The sequence below is a fragment of the Papaver somniferum genome, chromosome 7, assembly GCF_003573695.1.
Source record: "Papaver somniferum cultivar HN1 chromosome 7, ASM357369v1, whole genome shotgun sequence".
Taxonomy (NCBI): Eukaryota; Viridiplantae; Streptophyta; class Magnoliopsida; order Ranunculales; family Papaveraceae; genus Papaver; species Papaver somniferum.
The window spans coordinates 231,945,209-231,962,766 of NC_039364.1; the positions used below are offsets into that span (position 1 = coordinate 231,945,209).

General features: G+C 37.3%; 1 protein-coding gene, 1 long non-coding RNA gene and 1 pseudogene across 4 annotated transcripts; all 3 read right to left on the reverse strand.

Moving 5' to 3' along the window:
• Window positions 1-3,171: 3,171 nt before the first annotated feature.
• LOC113293548 lies at window positions 3,172-6,313 on the reverse strand. The gene is made up of 4 exons (XR_003332361.1): window positions 6,196-6,313; window positions 5,101-5,340; window positions 4,514-4,913; window positions 3,172-3,932 (listed from the first exon to the last, which is right to left on the reverse strand). It is a non-coding gene; the product is annotated as an uncharacterized LOC113293548 (long non-coding RNA).
• Window positions 6,314-7,667: 1,354 nt separating this feature from the next.
• On the reverse strand, window positions 7,668-11,464 carry LOC113299822 (annotated as a pseudogene).
• Window positions 11,465-12,097: 633 nt separating this feature from the next.
• Window positions 12,098-17,290, reverse strand: LOC113299821 (ion channel CASTOR-like). 3 transcript variants are annotated; one of them, XM_026548912.1, is made up of 12 exons: window positions 16,733-17,290; window positions 16,436-16,507; window positions 15,726-16,322; window positions 15,416-15,598; window positions 15,086-15,145; window positions 14,790-14,993; window positions 14,417-14,665; window positions 13,972-14,235; window positions 13,548-13,742; window positions 13,088-13,180; window positions 12,551-12,811; window positions 12,098-12,443 (listed from the first exon to the last, which is right to left on the reverse strand). In XM_026548912.1, exons 1-12 carry the CDS (start codon window positions 17,144-17,146, stop codon window positions 12,225-12,227), a joined length of 2,811 nt encoding a protein of 936 aa, XP_026404697.1. In that variant the 5' UTR covers window positions 17,147-17,290; the 3' UTR covers window positions 12,098-12,224. The 3 variants fall into 3 exon arrangements, with proteins under 3 accessions (XP_026404697.1, XP_026404699.1, XP_026404698.1); XM_026548914.1 differs by having other exon boundaries at window positions 12,109-12,443; window positions 13,972-14,070; XM_026548913.1 differs by having other exon boundaries at window positions 12,109-12,443; window positions 14,137-14,235; window positions 16,733-17,289.
• Between the last annotated feature and the right edge of the window lie 268 nt (window positions 17,291-17,558).

Below are 17,558 nucleotides of genomic sequence, written 5' to 3' on the forward strand. Positions count from 1 at the left end.
TCTTTCACCAAAAACAAAACTCTAAATTGATGGACACAAGAAAATAGAGTTATGAAAACAGTATACTAACCGAAAAGATTAAACAGAAACATAAGTTACAGATCTAAGCTTGAAACCCTAAGATTTACATTTAAATAGTTTTCGGGGTGCACCCTACTAAACCCCAAGGCCGAGTAGGGTTGTCAATGGATCGGTTTCCTCCGCTAACCGATTGACCCAGTACCAGACCTGATAATGCGGATCCAATTCCTAATGGTTCTAGGTTTGGGTTGTGGCAGAACAAAAAACTGAACCGATAAGAAAACCTATATGCCGTCGGATCTGGATATTTGTCGAGTCCTGAAATTAATTATAACTTTCGAAAAAAAAATATCGACTTCGTATTGGCTTGGATATAATAGATTTTTGGGTGTTCCTATGAGTTTCCTTGACGTACCTTAGATTTGCGTACGACATTGTGCATATATTTTGGAAGAGGAGCTGCAACATATCGGAGAGCGTGAACTGCATCATAGGGAGATCGAGATAACTGCTGGGAACTCTATTACAGCTCTGATTAACATTGTTTTAGAAAAAAGCAAGGTTCTCAAATGTTCATTCTCAGATTTTGTTACTTCTTTTTCCTTTCCAGATATCCAATATTGTAGATTAAATTGAATGATGAAACAATGAGAAGCTTAGGCCCTTTCTTCTTGTAGTGCATAATTTCAGAATTTTGCACAGTTCTTTAGAGTTTGCAAAAACCTTGGAATTCTTTTCTGGATAGTTTTCTCTAGTTAAGTTTCTCGAATGTCCTTTTGGTAGCGTGGTAGCATATTAATGTGCTGGTTCAAACCAAAGTTCATAGGTCACGAATACTGTGATTGATCTTTCACTTTGTTGTCAGATGTTTAGCTGAAGAGAAAGAAACCATTTCCCCGGGAGTCCGGGACTACAATTTTATTCCCATGTTGGGTGGGCATAATGCAGCATAGAGCAGCACACACATTAATTTTCTGAAATAGACTGAGACAGTTGACACAGGAGCCTTTCAGCCTGAATGTGTGCACTGTGCAACTTGGACCGACGTACTTGGTAGACCGTATTATGGTGTTTAACTGTTACTGTTAAAAAAGTCCTAAATATATGTTGGGTTTAAACGCAAATTTCAAATCAAGCTTCATTGGCAAAACCTGGAATTATGCTTCAATGTCTTCACTACTAAATTTTGACTATGATTTCCAATAAAATGCGTCAAACTTGCGCGTCAGACGCAGGCACGGCCTCCGAAATGCCTCGTCAATGCTACCCACGGCAGTGGCTCCAGCAGCACCATCCCCAACCAGGGGCGGAGCTAGCCATTGCACCCCTGCCCAGTTGGCTCCAAGGCCCATTTTAAGCCTTGAAAGTTTTTTTTCTTTTTTTAGAAACAAGCCCGTTTTTGATTTTCGCACCCCTAAAATTTTTGGTTGCACCCATAACAAATTTTTGCACCCCCTTCCCATCATTCTTGGCTCCGCCCCTGCCCCCAACCCAACACCCCACAAAAAATAAATAAGTTAATTTTATGTAAAAAACCTTATGTTTCTCTCATATTTTGTGTTTAGTCCTCCATCTATCTAACATTTAGCAACAAAGGATTGTAAAAATTAAGTAAATATAACCGTTGGATCTCCAAACTTTAAAATTCCACCGTTAGATTTCACAAATAAAATTCTGTCCGAACTATTGCTATCGTCCGTTAGATCATTAGACTTCCTCTTTCTTATCAGCTGTTAGATTTTAAAGAAGTGGTATAAAGAATGTTTACAGGGACATAAAAATAAATGCACTTTTTATATATTTAAAAATCTCGTATCTTTTAAATTACATGTCGGATTTTTTTAAATTTTATATATTTGAAAAGCCCTTTAAATTAGCTACGCAATGAGCAAAAATAATGATATCAAATTTTTGTTTTTCAACTTTTTTTATATGTCTCCAAATCTTATATGTTTTCTCCTTAAAAATTAGGCATAACTTAGAAAAAAATTGAAAAAATCTATAAGAAAAAAAACAAAACAAATGATTGATTCTTAAGTACAAACAATGGATAATTTTTAAATAAAAAAATATAGTGTCGAATTGCCACCGAATTATTTGGAAAGTAGGAAAAATATCATCGTCGACGTGCAACACACGTGCAACACACGTGCTCACTACTTGTTAAAGTAATTCTTCTAGACCCCTTCAAGGTGAACATCCGGCTCCGTCACTAATGGTCCCAGGGGCCTCTTGGCTAGACTCGGCTCTGCTCTAGCTGATGATAAGCTCCTTTGGTATTAAAATAAAATGGGGAAAGTTGTTTAAATACCCCTGATAATCTATCTTTTCAAATATATCTTTATTCAATTTTTAAAAATATTCCTGCCAACGCAACTAGCACAAGTTATTTCCAGAAATTGATGTAACTTTATTAGAAGCAACTTTTTCAAGTTAACTTCAAAAAAAATTATTTTTTATCTTTGGAGAATATTTATGCAAGGTCAATCAAAATGGAAGGTATTTATAACATTCCCACTAAAAAAAGTGTTTAGGATTCTGCCAGACCACTTCTTCAAAGAGGAATTTTGTTTATTATTTTATGACAAACTCTAATGGAAAAATACAAAAGAACTGGAAGAAAATCAAACAATGCCAGGATATAAAACCTCACATCATGGAGTACCAGAGAAAACAAAATGAACACCATAGATTCATCCATTCTAGAAAGATAGGTTTGGGGGCAAAGCCTCGTTAACGTACGAGTTAATACAAATAAAATCCAACGTAGTGTTCAACTTGATTGAGTAGCGTTTTACATACGATTTGTATTGCCATTCCTCTCAGCAGCAGGCACATACCATTGGTTGGCCAGGCATATCATTATCAGCGATGCACTGACCTCTTTTATCGTCCTTCATTGCATAATACCCAGTTATTCTGGAGCATAAGGCATGACAGGCTTCTGAAGTATAGCAGCTTCCGACGATTTCAGGTTCCGGCCCCATACTGTACTTACCTGTCTCGGGATCCTGGGCGTAGCACTTAAACTGTACTTCTGCATATATCCACATTATGTAACAAGAGAAATCTACTCTCACTCTCATAAAACAAGGCAATTAAGTTTTATTCATTCAGCAATAAAGTTATAAAAAAGCAGCAAAATCACATCAGAAAACAAACCGAGTTCAAAACAACCACCATTAACATTTATATATACCACTTCAAATCTCTTTTTCACTATCTAAGAAAAAACCAACCCTATCAACATTTACCATCAGATAAACCCCAGAAGCAAACTTAACACTGTTCGCATAAACCATAGAAGTAAGAAGATTACTAAATTCAGCAGCAGACCAAAAAAGACTAATAGCGAAAATCAGAAGACATTTTGATAAAAAAAAAAAAACTTTCTTTAAGCTTACCACCAGGCCTAAAGATTCTTGTCTTTTTGATTCTTTGGAGATGACTATTCAGAGTTCTCCTTTTCCTTGCCACCATAGCTTTCCTCCTCGGTGCCACCAAAGTCTTCACTACAACTGGAAGCAGCAGGTCCATACCCGTCGGATGCATCCTCGCTGTCTTTGCTTTTCTCTTCATCCTCCTCCATGCCTTCTTTGATCTGATCCATTTGCATCTATACCTTCTATCTTCTCACCATCTGAATCTATATCTAATCTCTCTCGCATGGTTCTGGCAAAGATCGGGGGATCAACCTTCTCCGCTGAATAGCGTTCATACCACACATATTTATCTTTTTTCTGCTCTTTTATTCCTCTTCTTCTCAGTCTCTCTTGCTAACCTCTTTCATACTCAGCTTTCCTATTCCTTGGATTTATCTCTCCTTCCAAGAAGTTCTTCAGATAAATCATTTCCCTGGTTTCAAGTGCTATGCTACACTCTCGGCAAAACTGTAGGGTGGCTAATTATTCCTGTATAGATTAAATTTCAGCAACCATGAAATCTGTAAGAAATTCAGAGCATATATCAAAAACACAGCAAAAAAATTGCCTCAGTTTCATGATCAAAATTTGTAACTCATCAGCATTGCCACTATTATACTATTGTTGGAAGTGACAGCTCATCTACAGAAAGTTGTCATGGTATATGACCACTCTAGTTCAATATAGCGGACTTATGAATCTCCTGTTAAGCAGACTGCAAACATTTCCATAATCATTGTGGCTTAGCGCTTTGAGCATTGCCATCAGGGACAACAGTTGAAGTCCTCTTTTTTTTCAACCCAAATATGCATTCAGTCTATAACAAAAGAAAAAGGTTTATCGGAGATAAGAAACAACTTGTATGATTACGGCCTTCAAGTCTAACTTTGATGAAAAAAGGAATGGAGGTGATATATCATAAGCTCACTTCAGGCAAATTTTTCTAGTAATCAACATAGGTGTATCTAGATAGCCGTAGCATTTAGCACAACCTGGGTTAATAAAACTCAGAACTTAAAAACATAATTAATAAATTTCAAGTTAGATAAAAAGAGAAAAATATGACTAACCTCATATGGGACTTTTGATGTCATTCCTCAACTATAACAACCTTGGGAATGTGGAATAGCTTGTTGGACTCTTCTCCTCCTTGTTTACATCTAGCCTCCAGGAGGGAACAATTTCTGATTTTAAGTTGTTGTAGTGAGGTGAGGCATAGCATCTTATCCAGAGAAGGCATACAATTTAAATTTTCACACCCACATATCCTCAACTCCCTAAGAGAAGTCAAGTTACCCAACCACTCAGGCAAAACCTCCAGAGAAGGAAAATCCAATATACACAAATCTTTCGAGGAAGAGATGTATTGAATTTGATCTGGAAGACAGTTGAGTTTAGACCATCCATCAATTTGCAATGAACAAAGGGATGGAAAGTAATCGCCTGCAGATGCTTCTTGTTCAATGTTGGCTGCAGGAAAAGGATAGTAGTCCATTAGCTAATTATTAAACTCAGATCCAGACGACTCAGATGAGTCAGCTGCAAACAAACAAGGTGTTAGTCAATCTATTTATGTTCTTTATGTAGTAATGCTTGATAGGTATGTTGAATCATTAATTGTACATCTCTGGTATAGATTTCTGAATAAGGGATATACCTTGCATCCTAGCTCTTTTGAGAGATCCGCTTCTGAAAAACGCCAATATGAACTTAAGGAACCAAATAAAGGCCATGTTGTAAAAGGCGAGCGCCCAGGACGCCTTTATTATAAAGGCACGTCAAATCAAGGAACCATATTGTAGGGTAATCCAACATTTGAAAGGAGTACACACAGATTAGAAATCTCAATCACTTGAGTTTGGAGCTTGAACAATGTAGTTGTTTGTTTCCTTGGAATCTGCACAAACATCGTGGATTTTAATATAGGGATGACTAACAATGTAGTTTGACTAATGTTCAAGCAGTAATTCGTGTAAGGAGGAATTGGAATTGACAAACAACCCACAACTTCATTTACAGGTGCCATTTTTTCAATAAACTTTCCATCAAAAAAAAATAATTAAATAACCACCATAAACTTCGATTGAATGTGGAGTATGAACTGACATGGAATAATATAACGAGTATGTGACCTCGCCAGCCTTCTTTGGAACCCAACCCTTGAACTAACAAAATGTACCTAATCAAAATAATAGTACCACTTATCTATATAGAACTGAATGAATTTATCTATTTGAAACCAAATTATCTTAAACATGATTTACAAAATCCAAATGAATCTCCAGAGAGATCTGAACATTACTAACTACCAAGTGACTGTTACCAGTTACCACTAAAGTTTCGACCAAAATGATACGTTAACCAAAACTTTCTCAATCCCATAAAAATAAAACATTCCAGTGATGTATGCATGGAGTTTATGAACATTGGCAGGGCCGTTCCTGAATTTTTTTTTGCCATGAAGCAGAACTTTTTTTGATGCCCCCAATTTTTTTTTTTTACACAACTCTGATAATAAAAAATAATCATTCTTTACTTTAGAACCCTAAATCCCAAACTTTCAATGGTGTAAACAACGCCAGTAAGTCCTAAAATTTTAGAATTTAAAAAAAAATCTTAACTAGTTCTGGTAACATAGGTCGATCGAAAATAACTAACATCTTCCGACCAAAATATAAACCCTAATTATTTTATATTTAAATGTGTATTAGAATTAGAAAAAAAACAAAATAGAGAGGAGTTATTAACTTACATTTATTGATCATCAACGGTCAATGATTTAAGACAATACAAGAAATTGAAATAGCTATCTGGAATGCCTTTCATCTTTAATTTTAGGCTCCAAAAGAGAGAAGCAAAATGAAAAAAACATATGCCAAAAACTAAAAAATATTTATAACAAGTATAAAAAAATCATCGATGTGAAAGCCCCAAACAATAATATCAGTTAAACTCCTGCCCCCAAATACCTTTGTAGTTCATCAGTTTGTCCCTAAATTTCTTTTATTGCTAAAAATATCCCTTAGTGGGCTTTTGCTGCCCCTTGGGCTTTGCTGCCCTAAACTGGGCCTTTCTCTGATTATCCTATGGGGCCGGCCCTACAATAGCCCCAGTATTATCAACAAGAAGAAAATGTGTGGGTGCAACCGGTGTACAAGAAGAAAAATGATAGATTCCTGCATCCAACAATCACGAAGAATGTACATTGATTAGATTCCTACTAATAGAAATATTTTTGGTTTGTTTGTTCTTATATTAAGTTGTATATTTCTTTTTTTGAAATTTGTTGGTTCGTCTTTTCTTATGCTCCCTCCGTCCTAATTTACTTGCTAAAATTGAGTTTTTTTTTAACAAAAATATACCAAAAAATTACTATATTTCCCACTCAAATTATCTAATTATCAAGAAATAAATATAAACTAGGATACAAAAATTAGTATATTAAACAAGTAATTTGAAAGATTGATGATGTATGTGGAAATAATTTGAATTTCTTTCAAGTTTTTGCAAAATCCTATTTTGACAAGTAAACTAGGACGGATGGAGTATTAATTTTTATTAATTCCAAATCTTAAGTAACGCATATGTTACGATATCCAAAACACGTAAGGGTTTATATCGGATGTCCCCGAAGGAACAAACTCGTATTGCAGCCAAATCTATCTAAATCTATTTCCGTTTTGCAATATGGGTAATGTGGGACTAAAAAACCAATGGCCAGAAAGAAAAAAAAAGTATTTGGTTTCTCCAAACGGTGACTTTTTGGTCTCGGCAGTAAAATTCCTAAAAGCAATGTCAAAGCAAACATTTTTGGTCGCAATCAAAACCTGTATATCTGGTTTTATTTTCTGGCAGTAATGCTTGGCTTAGAAATACTCGATTCAGTTGGAGAAATTGTGGGTGGCTGAAGTACCCTGATCTATGGATGCACAGCCTGCAAGTCTCAGTTATTCCTTCAGGTTTTCCAGCTTTTCCGGCAGCAATGTGGGGATCAGGATACACCCTAAATCTGATCTTATTTTGTGTTTTGGTTGATAATCTCTTGTATTCCTATCAGGTTAGGTTATCTGTAAGCATACTACTAAACTGGCCAGTGCCAAACTCTATGTATAAACGTCTGACGCAGGAATTTCTAGAGGAGGTGGCTACCAACAAGACTTTAGGCTTTCTTCTATTGAAGAGGCTGAGAGTAAAGCTGCTTTCTCAGCTATGACATTTTGGATTACTTGGCAGGATCAAAGTTGCTGTCGCTGTTGAAGATGTATTTCAAATCTCAAAAAGTTTCAAAAGTAATGCGCAAAAAAAATGGAACTGCATTAGGGATCATTAGACACGCTTGTAAGCCGAAATTAGTATTTGCTTTCTTCACAAACAATTCTGCTGTTTATTTACTCAATGAAGTTGCAAACCCGGTCGAATTCTGTACTCTTCAAGGTCGTTATAACACCTAGTTTTCCAAGTGCTGTCCTTATGTGACTGCTGCTGCAACCGTCGCCAGTATGAACGATGTTGGGGTTATCATATGCGATAACATCTTCAAGTGGGTAATTCCTATTGGAGTGAAGCACAGTTCGTGCTTTTCTGCAAACCCCGTTTAATACTACTGTCTTGTGTACTCCTCCAAGCAGTCCTTCGTAATCTGTGTCTCCACATTCTCCAACAATAACAACCATATTCGGCAGTTCTGTTCCCCATCTGATGTATAGATGCATGAAAAAAAGAAGATCTTTAAGGCTAGTTTAACGAGTATACGTTAATCATTCCTAACATTAACACTTAGTAGCCATAGTTGTTAACAGGAGGAAGGGCCTTGGTATGTAGCAAAGATAAAAGTATGTACCTGAGGGCTTGAGCTCGCGACGCCAGTACAGGAATTACATGGAGCTTAGTCCCATTATGACAGTAGATGACATAGCCTCGGAGGGCTTTGATTCTCATCAACTTACGAATCTCTGAGAAACGGGGAATCTGTGAAGACTTAATGGTAAGTCAGACTGTTCCAACTTAATATAGCTTGAAGAACCTATATAAAAATTAGAATACTGAGGATCGATTTTACGTACCAGCGATGGGCTTTCTACCTTGAACGAATAGCAGTAGGTGGTTGATCTCTGAACATCTTCATTTATAACCAATGATTACCCATTTTCCCCCTCTTTACCAGCAGTGTTAGCAGCCCGGTGAACTAAAGTCTTTCTTAAGCACTCTCCACCCCAACGGTATTTGATTTGTGAATGGTAATCCGAGTCGAGTACAAAAGGAAGCCCAAAGTGATTATTATTTTCTGATTCTGAAGACGGATAGTAGAGATTCCCTCCACTGTTGCAGATGTAAGCATCAAAATCTGTTGCACTTAGTGCCCCATAGACTAGGCAAGAGTTTATCTCGGATATGGCCAAGACTGTTGATAAGATGAACCCTACTGCACCTGAGGCTTTCTCCTCGATTGCCGCCTCAAAAACATTCTTAATCGTCCTTACAAGATCTGCATTATCATCATAGTCGACAGCAATTACAAAAATATGTTTCCTCAGCCTCAGTGCAGGGAATTTACCACAAGTGTCATACTCTTGCTATTATTAGTAGGATGTTCGATGGATTCTACAGCATCATCAAGATAGCCAACAACCTCTTCCATTTGCTCGCGTATATCTCTCAAGTCATCAAACTCATTATTTTTTTGCCATTGTGGATGCCTTGGTCTATAGTTGGCTATGTGAGAAAGGTAGATCTTGCAATGTTCTGGCCATGAAAAATGGTGAATCTTATCCAATCCATTCTGTCGACATTTAGCCCAGCGCTGCTTGTTAGTAACCAGCTCTAGTAGAGCATCAGCGATGGCATGTTGATCATGCGAATCAACAAGGATACCATTGTCAAGAACCTACAAACAGCCGACTAGAAAACTAAATACCCTAACAAATTTTGTAAAGATTACTAAACAGTGAGGGTATCTGAAAAATGTACTTGGTTGATTAACCTACCCGGTGTATATCAACTGGACCTCCATTGATTGTAACAACAATTGGCAAACCATAAGCTGCTGCCTGATTGTCAAATAGAAATAGTTACGCTACCTAAACGAAAAAACACAGTTGTACACGGAATACCAACAAAGAAGCACCTCTATAAGAGTCAGTCCAAATGGTTCAATGTAAGCTGGATTTATGAAGACACCCTGCACAGATACAAATTAGAGTTAAAAAATCCAACAGGAGATGTTTCTATCCACGCAGTTCCACATACACTTGCTTGATTCTTACCGTAAGAAACTCCTTCAGAAATCACATTACCTTAGTCTTTGCTGCAAGACGATAAATGTCAGGAACGTCAGGCTGCTTGTGGTGTTTAGGATATGCTATATGACCGTACAGATCATAATTGTCAATTAGTTTAAGTACTGAGACAAGAACAGACACATTATAGCCTGGCATTTCGTCGATTCCTTCCCGGTTACCCATTATTAATGTCTGTAATAACAGATGTATATGAGAAATTTCTAAAAATCTTGACATGAAAAACAAGAGAGGAGAAGAAAAAAGGTAAATCCCTTCTAACAGACATACAAGGTTGGCCAGCTCTCTTAGCTGACGACACTCTCCTAATGCTTTGGCCAAGGTTGTGATGTTCTTTTTGGGGTCCGGTCTAGCTAGTGCAAGGATCATAGGCTTGTGAGGATTGGTCAAAAAGCGCTTTATCTGCCAGATACAAAAATGAGTTAACTAGTTATAAATGGTAAATCTCCAGGAACACCTAACTGATGAATTTTATGTCTATGGCCAAAGATTCAGTTTGAAGTACCTCGGACCAAATAGGTGCGTCAGAAGAAGCTTTATTATCTCCATTTACCGTGGGTTCACCATTGATAACACCATCTGGCAAAGCAATGTGATTGAATTCCATGCCAGGAGGAATTACCTGCATGTTTCAATTAACAAAGCTCGATTCAGATAATAAAAATCAGTCAACGTCCCACACCAACCAGGGACATATGCGTAATGGTCAACACTGTATATATTGTTCCACCACGGAACTAGAAAAGCATGAATTAAGACTTTGTAGCTTATACTTACAAACATGCGGGGCATGTACTTGCCATCACAGGCAACATTATGATTGATCCCCGCTCGCAGTTTATGCTCAAGTTGAACATCAAAACCATCATATAAACTCCATTGCTTTTCCACCTCTTGCATGGTGCTAGTTATGACTATTTCTGAAGCATCAAGTGAGAGCTCTTCGGCCTCTATCCTACGCATTATTTTGTATGTTGCATTTAACTCTTTTCTTGATAGACATCCTTTTTTCATGGCCTGTTCCAGCTTATCACGGCCAAGAGAGTGGCCTGTGAAAATCATAGGAACATTTAAAGCACCAGAGAGAAGAGCAGCAGAGTCGCCAGCATCAGCATAGTGTCCGTGGATGGCAATTGGGAAAACTGGTTCCCCGCTACCAATCTGTTCCCCTAAATTTTTTGACATCTGTACAATATGCTTAAGTGCACCATCAACGAATTCGGGAATATGCGGCCACAGAAGCTCCTTGGGGATATACTTATCTCTCTGCCCAAACGGTATACGAACAATGTATGCACCACTACTGTCTCCCTTGTCATGCATGAATTCTTCAGAACCTCTAGGAGGAAGCATCTCTGCGGGTTCACCGTAACTCCAGTCTACATTTGGAGATAATACTTGTCTCGTAAGCAAATCGACCCGACAAACTCCGGGCATTGTAGCTAGAGCCCTTGCAAGTTCGATGACATATTTAACCTACAATAGATGACATTCAGGTCTCCTCTAAGTGAGGATGACATAAATCTTCCTAGGGGAAGTTCGTAACATAGGCAAGGAGTTAAAGAAAGAGCATCAAAGATACCTGACCACCAGTATCAGAATCACAACCAAGCTCCATATTCTCACCCCTAATGAGACCATGGAGGCTGTATATTACAGAATTAAAACTAATTCTTAGAAGACCAGATAACGACCAAGTGAATAGGATGCATACCTTACTAACACAATGTATTTTCCTTCTGGTGATTATTATCCCAGGTATTAATCGCCACAATAGCATCACCAGGTCCTGGTACTTTTCCGTCTCTGCTTTCATCAGTAGAAATGTCACTTGCATAGTCATCTGTATCTCCAGAGAAATCTTCAGACATATCAGCAGTTGCCTCCCAACGGCTTCTTTTACGTTCAGGATGATGTTTCACACTACAGTGAGCTTCATCTCCTTTAACCTGCATCATGAAACAGAAGCCTAAGCTGAGAAGTAGGTAAAAGACATGAGAGAGCTGAGTATAACGTGGTAACACACAACTTTCAGAAATCAGGAAAATCTAAGACATTCACTTCATTAAAATATTTTGCAAACTGCAGATGATTTCATTTCCATGTAATAATAAAGATTCAACCAAGAACATAGAATCCTTAATTTCCAGGGGAAAACAAAAAAAAGAAAGATCGTGCATCATTGAAGCATACATCAGAATAAACATCACAATCTCACCTAACTACAGACTGAACCAAGCCAAGTCAAGCCACGCTGGCTCCAAACGAAGTCAAATCACTGCAATAAAGTGTATAAAGTTGGGGGGGAAATGTTTGCTTTAGTATGAGGTAGCATAAAGTGCAGAGTTCTTGCAGACGTGCAGTCAATGTGGAAATTTTTTGGCCATTTAGCTGAGTGAAGGACCAAACTTTTGGTCACCACTGTGCATATAAGTATTTACATTTCTCAAATTGAAACTTTCAAAAATAAACAAATAGAATACTTTCATTCTTTTTCAGCAATCACAACAAAAGCATCTTTGGATGACCAATTTCGCCGCTCACTCTTGTTAGGAGGGTTTATAACAGCTCGCTCTGCATTTGCGAGCCGGTACCCAATCACAATTTCTTTCCTCTGCCGAGCACGTAACAGTACTTCAAAAAAATTCAATTCCTCCTCTTCATGAAGGTAAAGATTGGCTTGTCTTATATGCATCTCGTTTCCCTGAGTTCAGCCGAGAAATACAAAAAACAAAATCAACTAGTAATCAGTGAGAAGAAACATATGGCTAGCCGGTAGAAAAAAACTGGATAGTCGCTGGGGTTAGCTACCTCCTCAGCAAAGAGTTCTTCTAACACATCATTTATTTGGCGATCCTCAGCAACCATAGCTAATGCCATGCTGACCAGCTCATTTGATAAAACATAGTCACTGATTTTCGACATGGATAATAGATTTTTAGTCCGCGGATCAAGAATTTCACTTATGATGACTGATTTATCTGAAGCTTGTTGCATTTCACCCATCCAAGAAACCTTTGAGAAAGCTTCTCTATGAACCGGGGTTTCTTTACTATAAGGAAGACGCTTTGCCTGCAAATTTGTGAAAAAGAAAATATAAAACAGTTTGGAAGTTTTTGGAAAAAAGTTATTTTGGTTTGTCTCAGTTGAAGTTGCTATTGGTATAAACCTTTCGGTATTTCTCGTGTATTTTTCAGGATGCATCGACAAAGAATGTCCATGTTTTCAACAAACTGAAACATTGCATCGAGAATAAACCTTGGACACCCAGCATTTGTATAAGAACTTAAGCTTGAGTCTGAAAAGTGGCAGATAAAATGGAAGCAGACATAAGAAATGATGTAATACCTGGATGTCACGGATTAACAGTAATGTGGCAAGAGATCTTGAATCAGCTTGGATTGCTGAATCTTCGACTGACTCATCAGCCAAAATCAAAATCTGTACAAGCCATAAGCTTGGCAATTGATTAACCAAGATAGGGAGAGAGAAATCATATTCATCAAAACAGGTTTCATCTTAACTGCAATCCTAACCATGCTTGGGTTACACAAATTATTGGTAACCAAGGAGAGGAAAGGAAAAAGACTTAAGCTAACATGACATAATTTCTTATCCGAACGTAGGATTAAACCAGGAAGCACGATCTGTAGACCTAGCCATCAAAGGAATTAACCTATAGTGTACTTTCATGTAGATTCGGCTATATGATTTCAAATGGTTCCGTTAACCAAGAAACTACTATTCCATGGTTCACAAGTAGTAAGATTTATCATTCCAAAACTCTGAATCAAGGTGTTCTACTCACAGAATCAAAGGTCTCCAAGGGGAGACTTTCCAAGTTGCGCCGAATAACAGCATTTCCTTCACGATGAACCAAAGTAATGTTCATTAAACGGTCGAAATCCAGACCACCATCAGTAAGTTTTTTAACTCTATCATTTTCTGGAACTTCATTGAACATCCACAACTCTGATTCAGGTGCCAAGAATGCATCCAACACCTGACACAGCAAAATCCAAAGCAATAAATAGATCGACATTTAGACACTTACCACATTGTACTTCTACAGAAAAGAAGAACATTAATAGATTCTCCAAAGAGACAGATCCACATTTTGCGTTCTGACAGATGGAAAATGTTTCTGAGATGTCAAGCGTCACATTATATGCATCATATATGTGTCCAACCAAGTACTAATGCAAGATCGATCACTATATCCTTTGCATTACCATAATCATATCTTCCATATCTCGGCGCCAACCACAAAAAAGAATTTTTTCATGCAACTTCTGAACCATTAAATCTTTCTGTGGATTCCCTCTCCAGACCTGTTTTATCAAGACAGGAAAAACAAAAAACAAGAAGCGATTAGGAGCTTGGCAGAAAGAACTTACCACTATCATATCATCAATGTCCCGTCTCCATCCACAAAGTAAAATCTTCTGTGGCTCTTTTGTTGGCCGAATAATTTCTATCAATGATGCTTCTTTAACCTGAATGGTGAAATTGATTATATGCTCGTAAGTTTTTATTGTCTAGGATTTCAATTTTGAACTCCATGGCATGGGAGGAAAATCTTCTATAAGTCATGATCAACCTAAAGTTCATTTTTCCATTCATGTTCCTGCTTTGATATTTCTAATAAAAATAAATGTTCAACAGATAAGACTTCACCATTGGCAATGTGGTTGGAGCATAAGTATCGTCATCTTCAGCAATTACAAGAACTTCGTCGCCTTCTTGTAGAACATAAGAGTCATCAGGATTCAAAATTATCTTTCCTCCACAAGCTACCGACTTCACTCCACAAGGAATAGCATCCGCGAAGCTGATCAATACATCTTCAAAACACATTCCATCCAATCCAGGCCATCTTTTGATGTAAAACTCACAGTTTTCAAACCCAAGTATATCTTCCCAAATCTGTAGTTCCCAGATTTAAGAAAGAAAAAGCTAAGGAAAGAAATAAAAAAAATATGCAAATATAATCTAATTGTAAGACAAGAACAACATGAAAATATGTAAATGTACTCATTAGTGAATTGACCTGAGCAAGGCCTGGTTGTCGAGCACACTGAATCATCAAGCGGCCAATGACATCATGAGCAACAACAGTTTCAACAAGTTCTCCACCAACAAGTTTTACGAGCACCTCGTTGTCTAGGTCACTAAGTTCCACCACTATATGTCCTCTCAGCCCTTCTTTTACTCCTGTCAGACTCAAAACTGTCCTTAATGCACGAGCATCACTCTGTTACCAGACCACACTGATATTACAGAATTTACTCAAATATTAACATAAGAGTTGATAAACTAATTTCCCAATCTTGAAATGGTGCAGACCTGGTCAGCATTGCCATCTTCAGCAAGCACAATGATAGCGCGAGCCTTGGAGACAGAAACCTGTAGAAACACCTTCTGTAGTTTAGTAAGTTTTGAAATATAGTAGTCATAATTATGTTCCATTTACAGCTCATATAATGCAATTTGTATCACAACCGTAACTAGTTGCAGCAATTGCTCAATGGATATCGACTTAGTTTGATTGACTATTTCAGCATATCTAGTAAGCTCAATAAAATCTAGCCAAATAAAATATTTGCAGCTTAATTGGGGATTTGGCTTGTGTGAATGAAATAGACTAAAAAATGGATAAGGAAAATCAAACATAACCTTTTTCAGGTCAGCTAGAATACAAGGGTTTCCACTTCTGCATATAACAGATGTTCCTCTAAAATCAAATTCCATTTTGGCAATGTCAAGTTCCATCTCTTCTTTATCTCTCTCAGCCATTACAACCACAGTACCTCCACCTAAACTCTCATTGGCTATGACAAGCTGATTCAATAGTGTACCCTGTGATTGAAACAGAACTACTTGTCAGAAGATATTCAAGCACCCAATATGCATACGTAAAAGTGAGCAGATAAGGGTTTTGAAAATGAGAACTTTCGCGAATATAGACATGACTAGAGTAAGATACCAATTTTTCGCTCCAACCAAGAATTAAAGTATGACTGCTCTCAACAACTTCACTTTTCCCCTTCCGTAATGAATCTAATTTCTCGGAGATTGCATCGGAGACAAGTCCAAGCATCATTGCAAATATTAGCATACCACCAAAACTTATAGAAACTGAAACTAACCTTGGACCAATTCCCTCAGAGTCCGCATGGTTTCCTGAACTAGCAACATAAGTCCAAGACAACCATAGACAATCAGCTAAGCCATCATCAGTCACACCAAACAATGCAACCCCACCAATAAATATAAGCAGCAGGGTTGCAATTAGCAACGCCAACGGCTTTGTATAAGGATGAACTGATAAAAACACGTCCACGTGATATTCTAACTGTTTGTTCAAGGAAACTTCTTTTGACGATCTTCTAGTTTTCGAAACGTAATCAATATACTTGAAAATAAGAAATGGTGTAGATAAGAGTAATAACGAGAAAATCAAAGCTGAAGTTCTCAAACTTTCAGTAGATATAAAACTTTCTTCTGCATTTGAATTGATATTGTGAACAGAGCCCGGTAAATTACATTCTTGTAATCTCAACTTTAATATTAAAATCTGTTCCTGTGAAAGAAAAAATGGTACATCAATCCAATACATCCACTGCAAGAAAGTATAATGAACACTGAACAACATGTTTATACACACTTTAAAAATAAGTTAGTTTAGTTAGTTACCTCTAAATCCTTAACCTGTCCTTGCAATATAAAGTTCTTGCGTAGAAGATAAAAGAAGATTGTGATAATAACCTGCCAAAAAACTAAGTCTGAGACACACTTTAAAGCCGATAAATTCAAAATGTAAAAGCGCACGAAAAATAAACAGGCGTGTCATGTTTCCGACAAATTACGTGAAACTTTAGTTGGCGTGTAATTTACACGTGTCACATGCTAATAAAAAGTAAAAGCACAGGCGGTCATCGTTGAAGTCAACAAGCAGTCAAAACCGAGAAAAAAAAAAGGAAATGAAGTTACCGGGAAAACCAAATTCCGTCGATTCCATCGGAAACAACTTTTTAATCTCCCAACAATCCTAGTAGTTTTCTCTTCCAGCAAGTTCTTCTTCTCCGTCGGAGTCGAATTAAAGGTTTCATCATCAGATCTTTGCATTTTGTCTCTGGTACGATCAAAATCAATTCTTCTTCGAATTCCACCATATCTATTATCCAATGGTAAAATCGGATTAGGTTTCTGAGATAATGGCGGTTCAAGTGAATAAGATATTTTCTGCGAGCCACTACGGCGTGCTGAAGAGTAGAACTTTTTAGGAGGCTTTAGAGTTCTTGAAGAAGGAATAGGATGAGTTGAATGAATGAAAGAAGGAGAAGGGAAAAACCAATCCCTGTTACAAGAGGAGGAAGATGGGTGATCAGGATCCATAAAGGACATGTTTGGTATTATTTTAAAAGATTATGGGTTTTGATTAGTCGTTTGGTTTTGTTACAAAGATTATGATTAAATACAATTTATAGGGGAATGATTTGTTTTAGTTATGGGTTTATATGTGTGTTCAATCAAGTTTAGAGAAGTGGTTGGAAATTAAAATGTTTGTTAAATGTGATCTTTGGAATGAATAGGACAAATGAGCATCTTACAAAGCCAATAAACGGCACCACAACATGTCAAGATTACGGAGACACTTAACCAACATTACGTTGAATAAGAGTCGTGATCGGGGAGTGCTCGTTTTTCTTTTTACATTGTTTTGATACAGTCTTTCGCTCGTTTTAGACTATTATCAAAAAAAAATAAAAAAAAATAACCTTTGAGAAGAAGACCGTCCGGTTAAATGATAACAATC

What these genes read in the sequence shown, in the direction of transcription:
- LOC113299821 (XM_026548912.1), bottom strand. Translation starts at nt 17,146, where the DNA reads ATGTCCTTTATGGATCCTGATCACCCATCTTCCTCCTCTTGTAACAGG. An exon ending in TTCTAGCTGACCTGAAAAAG is followed by an intron (nt 15,146 to 15,415) that starts GTTATGTTTGAT and finishes GTGTTTCTACAG; the next exon opens with GTTTCTGTCTCCAAGGCTCG. An exon ending in CCTTGGAGACCTTTGATTCT is followed by an intron (nt 13,181 to 13,547) that starts GTGAGTAGAACA and finishes TGGCTTGTACAG; the next exon opens with ATTTTGATTTTGGCTGATGA.